Source organism: Pyxicephalus adspersus, chromosome 6, assembly GCF_032062135.1.
Source record: "Pyxicephalus adspersus chromosome 6, UCB_Pads_2.0, whole genome shotgun sequence".
Taxonomy (NCBI): Eukaryota; Metazoa; Chordata; class Amphibia; order Anura; family Pyxicephalidae; genus Pyxicephalus; species Pyxicephalus adspersus.
The window spans coordinates 94,693,629-94,702,944 of record NC_092863.1 but is presented as its reverse complement, the minus strand read 5'-3'; the positions used below and the strand labels follow the sequence as shown (position 1 = coordinate 94,702,944).

General features: G+C 38.1%; 1 protein-coding gene across 2 annotated transcripts in view; it reads right to left on the bottom strand.

Moving 5' to 3' along the window:
• Positions 1-2,885: 2,885 nt before the first annotated feature.
• RIMOC1 (RAB7A interacting MON1-CCZ1 complex subunit 1) overlaps positions 2,886-9,316 on the bottom strand; it is a 6,857-nt gene continuing 426 nt past the window's right edge. Inside the window, exons 2-6 of one of the 2 annotated variants that reach the window (XM_072416648.1) lie at positions 6,941-7,047; positions 6,498-6,644; positions 5,871-5,999; positions 4,136-4,250; positions 2,886-3,226 (exon numbers count right to left, since the gene is read on the bottom strand). In XM_072416648.1, coding sequence (XP_072272749.1) covers positions 2,979-3,226; positions 4,136-4,250; positions 5,871-5,999; positions 6,498-6,644; positions 6,941-7,047 — 746 coding nt within the window. In that variant the 3' untranslated portion in view covers positions 2,886-2,978. The remainder of the gene's footprint in view (positions 3,227-4,135; positions 4,251-5,870; positions 6,000-6,497; positions 6,645-6,940; positions 7,048-9,316) is intronic. The other variant, XM_072416649.1, reaches the window with a different exon arrangement.

Below are 9,316 nucleotides of genomic sequence, written 5' to 3'. Positions count from 1 at the left end.
ATACATGCCACATTTTTGTCAAATATCAGCCCTGAGGCGATTATCGGAAGAGAATGATTTGACGTGTGTACGAGGCCTTACTTATATCTTCTCCCAGGTCCGTTATTCCTTTCCTCCATATAACAATGCTGCCAAACACCCTCTATTCCTGGCTGCACATCTCACAATGCTACACACCAAAAATCTATCAGCAAAGGCTCATATATACTGTGGGTATCCTACCTGATAGGATATGGGAGGTGAATGTTAACAGACGAGGTTTACTTGTTTTCATTTTTTTTTTTTTTTTTGGTGATTTAGTGCAGTATAAACATTTTAGACTTTTTTGATCATTAAACTTTTTTAATGATTAAAACAAAGAATTTAAATGAAACACCCGTCCCATTCTGCCTTGATCACTGCAGTGATTTGAAGACAGAATGGGAGTGCAGAGCCTCCGGGACATCTACATCACACATCCCACGAGGCTCCTGGCTGCTCCTTCTGCACAATTTGGGCATACGCAGAAGGGGTATTTGCCTACACTGAGGGGAAAGAGATGCCGATCTCAGGCATGTACAGTGTGTTCATTATTGTTTTTCTTTCCCTATTACAGCAGGCTATGTCTCCCCATCTCCCACCTGGTTACTTTTTTACGAACGATTTTTTGCCCAATCGATCGTTCGTCGTTCGATTGGAACGATAAAAATTGGAAGTGTGTACGCACCTTTAGCCCTCTGCCACCAACACTTATGTAACATTTACCTGTACTACAAAAGCAGGCTGTAATGTATAGTCACTGGTGACGAAAAACTGTTTATTTTGCCAAAAGACCAAACTTACAAAAAATGTATGTTAACTCTATAGCAGTAATTGGATTCCTCCTTTTGGATCACATGCATTGTTTTTCTAAATGCACATGCTGATTAAGCTGCCCAGAAAAATGATAGTTATAGGCAAAGGCTTAAACCATAACATTGTTGCATGTCCAAGTAAAAAAAATGAAACCATGCGAAGAAAAGGTGACCATTGTGAGCACACCTAGAAGTTTTCTAGTTCCCAACAATCACTATCAATGACATTTTTGCTAAAAAGCTTAGCTTGCATATTACAAAGTCATAAATAAAAGCATGTCATTGCATGTATTGACTTCATACAATTTTAAAATGTAATAGTTTTCACAATAGTGCCCTTGGCTATGTGCAGACAGAAGTTCAGAGAGAAAGAAAAATTCATTTTTCGGGAAACATTTCAGTCCTTCCTTTGGCATCTATGGCATTTGGTTGTTTTTCTTTTTTATTGGCCTTCCGAATGCCCAGGAAAGTAGTTTAATTCCTTCCTCGGCGAAGTTACAAAAATGGTTTTTTGAGTGACAAATTAAGAAATGAACCACAATTTTGGTGCAAGCATGTTGACTTAAGTAATGATACTAGCTGCCAGTTATGGACCTAAAAAGCCACAGCCAATTGTTTTTAAATGAGCAGCCATTCAGACTCCAGACTCCAATGTCTGTGTGAACTTCTCCATTCATTTCTATGTTAAATAAACACTTTGATGCCTACTCAGGAGCCCTTTGCCTTCAGACACTGGTCCTCCAGAGGCATAGTGAATGGTGCTGTCTGAACATTGTCATTGGTCAATGTTATATTGCTAGGGGCCCGGTCATACATGCGTAGTGTTCCCAGGAGAGAATTCAGAGGAGAGAGAGAAAGACAGGCTTTTGTATGGCACAATATTTTTCTTAACCACCTGAGCGTTACACTGAGGTCTAGATTTCTGTACCAAAAGTGATCCACTGTTTTTCATGAAATTTTTTTTTTTAAATTGTAGCACAGTCCAGTCTGGGGTGCATTGCAGGGTCAGGGCTATCTGATGTGCCAAATCAATACTAATATAAATGGAATCTGAAGGATACATGGAATCCGAGATTTCATTATCACAAGATTAGGCCTTGATCATCTCACCCAGCCAATATCGATTTTCAAGGGAGTGAATGGATGTAAGTATAGAGGTTTATGCTTAGTAATACACCCAAATCATTCACCATCATACGTTTGTAATCATTCGGGCCAATTTTGGCAGTACGACCCATTTGTATTATATCTTTCATAGTGGAGGATCTGGAAGGGTGTCTGATGTTTCTGGGTGGTATGGGTGATGCTAACATGACTTTTGACAAACTCCAGCCTATTAAATGTTTATTATTTTTACACAGTATTTATATACCAGCAACATATTATGCAGCGCTGTACAAAGTCATGTCAGTAGCTCACAATCTAATGTCCCTACCTCAGTCTAATGTCATTCATACATTAGTTGGGAAGCCAACTAACCTAACTGCATGTTTTTGGAATGTGGGAGAAAACTGGAGAACCTGGAGAAAATCCCACGGAAATACAGGGAGAACCTGCAAACTTCATGCAGAGTGTCCTGGCTGAGATTTGAACCTGGGACTTGCAAAGGCTGCAGTGCTAACCACTGTGCTGCCCTATCCACATCTCACAGTATATTAGTGTGCTGGTCATTAGGAAGCACCTAGTGCTGCAAAGCCCAAAGTGCTAACCACCGATCCACGTTTTTGTCACTTCCCTATTAAGGAAAAAGTACAGGGTTCTCTCGCAGTCTACCTCCTTAGTTACTAATTTTTCCCTTTATTCCCTCATTGCCCCATTTGCCTACCAAGGTAAAATGCCATGGTGAAAAGCCAGTACCAGGTATTTTGAAAGATTCCAACTGGGAGTGAAAAAGCATTGGGAAAGTATCTACAACAAAGGTTGTGGACTATCAAGTAAACCAGGGAATAAGCCTCCAATGAGTAAATGACAAGTTTACTATAACACAAATCTCAGGTAATGACAACAGCTGATATCGGTGACTCGCTCAGTAAAAGTTCACAATAACAAGAATTTCTATTTCTGCCTTGAGTTTTTCTTTATTCCGGAAAATGCAAGGACATACATTAAATAAAAAACTGAAATCACAGGCACAATGGATAATCCTCATCTTGTTTTTAGGAACTCCAGAATCTTCTTGGCATTATCGGTGCTCCAGCCTTGTCCACTTAGAGGACCTTCACAAACGCTAACATAAGTGTCCAAAACTTTCTCCCCAACTTCTTTAAAGTTCAGAATTTTGCTGTGCGTCTCAGAATCAGATCCAGGAGGAACGTCTGAGCAGTAGCTGAGGGCCCAGAAACACATCTCTCCACAGTACATCAAAGCCAGGACATGGACGTCACTGAAGATACCTAAGTGGGGAGTAACGCACAGATAATATCAGGGAGATGTCACATGAGTTTACAGAAAGCATATAGAATGCAAAGGGAGAAAAATAAGAAAAAAAAAATACAAAAATCAATTTGCTTTTACCAGCAGCCCAAAACTTATATCAGTCCCTGCTGGGGAGAAAAACCATCTAATGTTTTGCTATACCTCTGGGGTAATTCCTCAGTTAGAGTTCTGCTGTATTATGAGTTTATTTTATATCATGGAGAACACAACAGGAGCACACAAAGATGTATCATCCAAAAAACTACTAGCACATAAAACTATTTTTTTTCATTAAAAAATAATTGAAGGACGAGACAGTTTTAAACAAATCAATACAAAATATTAAAATAATACAATGCTTTTAATTTGCCTGTGATTGCCATGATGATCATGATTGTCTATCATACACTCTTAACCCTTAAGGCTCATCAGTTCAGAAATACCCCAAATAATGGCCCAAAAATAATAGGTGTGGTGTGATACCCAAAATGTGTTGAACATTAGTTGCGTTTAGTATTTTTTTGCTATCACTGGATGGCATTGTAGGTGAGTGAAGGGTTTAATGAAATATCCAAACCCCATAATGTTTTCCTTGTCCTCACTTTTTCTCTACAGAGAAGAGTTTAGGAAGGGCTGCTTCCTAGCAGAGAATATTGGCAGGTTGGGTCAACCCTAAAATACATTATACAAGGTTAAATAAAAAAACAAAAAACAACTTCACCGTTTTATTACTCATGAGCACAGTTCAGCCCCATATATTTCTATAGGGCATTAGAATGATAGCATGTGATGTGTCTCCCAGGCTCATACAGGGTTACAGATTCTCCAAACAGGGAGGAGGGGGAAAAGGTAAATGAAGTTTTGTTCGAAAGTTTAGTTTAGTGTACCTTTAGCTAACAAAGTGGCTGTGTTTAAGTCTTGAAATGAAACCTCATCATTCAGTTGTATGGGGCTTCTTGTCTTTAGCATTTTTAGTAGATAGTAAACACCATCCCTAAGACACTGAAAAAAAAAAACAATATATTACATTTTAATTAAAATATAGAGAGACACAGAGATGACATCACATGTAATATAAATAGAAAGTTTTTATTTAGAAAAAATAATGTTAAGTTAATGAGGAACCCAGAAAACCAAATACACATGTGATTTAAACATCAGCTTTAATAACTCATCTACACAGATTCTGTATACCGACTTTATCCTCTGTATACAGAGTCGGAGTGAATTATGCATTTGTGGGGTCCAAAGAATTTTGCTGGGTAAACCAATTTTGTAATACACTTTAGGAAGCCTACACAATAAACTACCCATAACCCTAAATGACTGGCTGTAGCAAACTTCAATTTTAAGTGGATCTAAAGTCCCTACTATGCAAATGTGTGATCAGGCAGGTCCTTACTGCTGTCCATCTGTCAAAATTCACTGAGCTGCACATGAAATGAAAGAAACGTAAATAGGGGTTCATTTCAGCTGAATTGAAAGATGACACATTTATAAACAAAGAATAGTGAATTAGTGGTATCAGTCTTGCTGTGTGTATTCATCTTCTTCCACCTCGACACACAATTTACCAAGTTAGCTGTTCATCTGGGCTTATCTGCATCTTCCTATGTCTCTGCTATGTATTGCCTGTTGTACAAGGCCATGGAAGATGATGGTGCTATATAATTATTAATAATTACACATACAGACACACAAGCTGATAACCCGGCATTGCCCGAGTATTTATTTACTGCAGTCTTGTATTATACAGGAAAAGGAATCAAATAAAGCTATAGTGATTTTCTGGTCTACAGTGTTTTTTAATTTTTTTGCCTTTGATTGAACTCGGCCGATTGCCTTTCATTTTCTCGATTATTACAGGACAGAAAAAAAAAAAAAAGAGAAAAAAAAAAAAAAAGTATGTAAAAATATAAGCAAAAGGCACACTGCCACTGAGCAATACATACACACATACATGCAAATATACCTCTGACACATACCACAGCGCTGTACAAAGATGCACTCACATGAGTCTGAGTCATATGTCTATTAATTTTGGTCTAAATGTCTCAATGCGTTTCCGAGTGATGGTGGAACATAGCAAGTTTGGTTGAAATACCTCCATGCATTTCCTAGTGATGATATACACACATACATACATCCAAATAAAGCTCTGACATATAGCACAGCACTGTACAAAGATGACTGGTGCACTCACATGAGTCTCCGTCATATGTATGGCAAGTTTGGTTGAAATGTTTCTATGCATTTCTCTATGCAATGTCTCGAGGGATGGTGGAACATACATACATACGATTATTGTTAATATCCTGGGATTTAATATCCAAGAATATATGCACTTAGGGACCATTAATGGTCCACTGGTAGATGTTCATTAGGTATAGCAATTAATTGGCCATATAAAAGTCACCACCACAGTCTTGTCCCATTTCAAATTCAGTAATAGTTATCTGAAGGCCAATCAAGTACTGAATCCACATGATCATTTCTATCAGTCATTTTTATAGCATGCACTGAAATGTATTGCAGGCAAATCACAAAATTTGCAGCACTAAGCCTGAGGATTGTTCTTATTGTGTGGCAAGTCACAAAGAATCTCAAGATGGCTGCATTTACCTGGTGAAAAATTCTTTGGTCACTTAGGTTCCAGTTCTCTCTTTCACCCACTGTATGGCAGTACATGTAGAGCAAGGCTCCTCGCCTCCAGTGGAGGCATTCCTTAACATCCAAGTCAAGGAGAAAACGCTGGGGGAAAAAAAAACATGAGACATGAGCACTGCTCATTGGAATTTTGATGAACTGTATAAGTGCAATCTAAACACACATCAAATGAAGGAAACAAACGCCCATGGACATTTAACCTAAGAAGGTCTTTACCAGTCTCTGAAGTGTTAGTGGTCAATGACAGTTGTCAGGGTTCACCTATAAATAAAGTCAGTCCTCATTAGCAAAATGTAAGGATGGAGTGGGGTAATGCATTTCTGGCAAATAAAGTTTATAGCTCACATGTAGTGGGGTCAGATCTTGAGCATGACTTCAGCTTTTTAAAGCTGAAAATGGAACACAGATACTTCAATGCATTCCTATTAAATTCTTTAATAGGACTGTAATAAAGATGAAGTAGCAGTACCCTTTATCTCTTCCACATTATGTAGCCGGCTGAAATGAAAATTCTTCACAATGTTCCCCTCTTACTGGGTTTGTTAGGAACATAAAAGGCACAGAATAAAAAATTGCAGTCACCTGTTTGGAAGCATTGTTCTCTTCGGCTAAACTCTCTGGCTCTGTAATAATCTGAATAAGTTCTCTGACTTTCTGCAAGGAGTCACCATTTGCAAACTCTTCGTCCACCAGCCGATTCTCTTCATAGCAAGTAATGTCTAATATGGCCTGCAGAAGAACAGTTATGCTATATTGGGTTAAGTTAAAATCATTATTAATAATAATAATATTAATATTATTATGATTATCAATAAATATGATTTATATAGCCCCAACATATTACACAGCGCTGTACATTAAATAGGGGTTGCAAATGACAGACAGATATACAGTGAGTCAGGAGAAAGAAAGGACCCTGCCCCGAAGAGCTTACAATCCAGGAGAATCTAGTGAAATAAAACAGGTCAGTCATAGAGACTCCATAATTGATGATTTTTCTGTAGAATGAGCTGCGATAATGTTACCTGACTATAAAGGCGCAAACAAGGCAATCCATTACAGTTCTGTGTCTCTTTGGAACACGCATCCTTTAAACTTTGTAGTGTTACAGATGCTTTTAATAAAAGGGGATCTGTTAAGAAAAAAAAAACAGGTTAAACATTACATTTCTAAATCCATCATAGGATATAATATAAAGAAACCGACTCAACCAAATCTTCTAAAATCATATTAGAATATATTAAAAATATTAAATATCATATTAAATATTAAAAATTATTTGTGAAATGGAATTAGTATTTTTAAAACTGTAGCTGTAAGAAACGTGCTAATTCTGCTATTATTATGTTATTTTAGGTACTGTCCTAGAGTGACAACACTCTGTTGCATAAGCATTAGGAGTAAACATTTCAATGCAAATTAGCCACCCACTGTTGTTACCATCAGGAAAGCTACCTAGAGAAATGCAACGCAAGCCAATGCTGGATTGCAGATAAACAATAAGTGGTTGCAGGAAAAAGCATTCCTGTCATATCAAAGAATATAAAAAGGTGACAAAAACTGGTGACAATATAAAAAGGTGACAAAAACAAAAAAAAAGGAGACTGTTTAGAATGCTCAAACTCTCCAGAATTGGACAGATGCACCTGAAACGCAGTTACCTCTTTCCGTTATGTATTTCATGGATATTAGGCTGGGTTCAAATCTAATTGTGCACAATTGTGAGTTGTGTCATATTATAAAGTGGAACTAAACCAAAAAAAAAAACCTCACAATCACCTTTGCTTCCACAGAGTCCTCAATTTTTACGGAGCGATCCTCACTTGGGTCCCTCGCCGTCCTGGAATATGCCTTTGTCGCGGCACAGAGGAAACGCCGTCATCTTCCTCCGTCTTTTTCTTTCTTTTGGCTATGTCACTGTATCTTGCACTGCTCGGGCGTGCAATATGGGGTGACGTAGGCTGCTGTAAATGGAGAGGATTTTTTCCTTTACATAAAAGAGTTGTCTACCTTTTTTATATAAAGTTAAAAATATTGGTGATAAGTCAACTTTAAGGCTCATTTCTTTCATTGGGATGCCTAACAAATGCCAGCACAACAAAAGGGCTGCAGATAATTTTTTTCCTGACACAGCAAACCAAAATTCACCAGTTACTGTGAGCTGCAAAACACGTGTGCTAGTAGGGTGCATTTTGGAAGAGAATGCAGCACAAGTGCGTATGACATGGTTTACACTTACATGTGTGCATGTGATTTACGTGTACTTGGAAAGGTCAGTTCACTCAAAGTTGATATCAAATGTACCAAATGCTGCTGGGATAAACCACACACAGACTTTGCCTACCCCGGGATTGGATTAGAGAAATGATTGAAGAACTGGCACTGGTGATATAATGATTTATTAATGCGATAGAATGAAGACATTTGTATAAAAACCACTTTCATCACTTAAGGCGTACCTAAACTCAGAAACTTCACTTTACATGGAAAGGGTAGACAACCCTTTTATGTTAAATAAAAATTGTGTTTGTTTTTTAAGTGCAATACCAAGGGTGCAGCAAAGGCCCCTAATTCTTGATCAACTAGGTGATCGAGAATGAATTGGAGTGCAAAGACTGCTAGGATACCTACGTCTTGCATCCTGATAGACTCTTGGCTGCACCTTCTGAGCATGCCCGAGCATCTTGGGCATGCGCAAAAGGGGCCTTTTTGTGAAAAAGAAAAAAAATGCACGTGTGAGATCGGCAAGTTTTTTTCCAACCTACGTCACTCGATCTCACACCTGCGTTGGGTGTTGTAGTAAGAAAAACCCAGAAGAAGAGAAGATGGCGGCCCCCCAGTTTGGAGACAGATGCCGGGGCGACGCAGGACCCGATGGAAGAAACCTCCACACTGATGTGGGATTGAAGGTAAGTGGTTTTTTTTTTTTGTTTTGGGCGTTTTACAGTTTAGTTCCTCTTTTTTCCTCTGTTCACAGGTAACCCATTATATTTATTATACAGAACCCTTCACTGTATATAGATTCTGGTGTAAAAATGCTACATTAATCAGTCCACCTGTAAAATAACTTGACAGGGTGCCTTTTATAACTTAATAACTTTTAATGACTAATAAATTAAATCATAAATATCTAAAGGCTGAACAAGAAGTAAAGACATATTAATTCATCACCATGGATTTTGTTATTTAACTGTAACCAGTGAGCTCTAATGGAGTATTTTATTACTTCCAATGTTATGAATTTTGTATGAGGGGCTATAATAAGCTGCACCACAAGTTCTGCAAAGGTCACGTTATGAACGTTCAGACCCTGTGTCCTGCTACCCCTTGTCACAAAGATAGAAAATAAAAAGAATTCAAAAAATTTGAGTTGTCAAAGCAACAAGGGGGGGGGGGGGGGG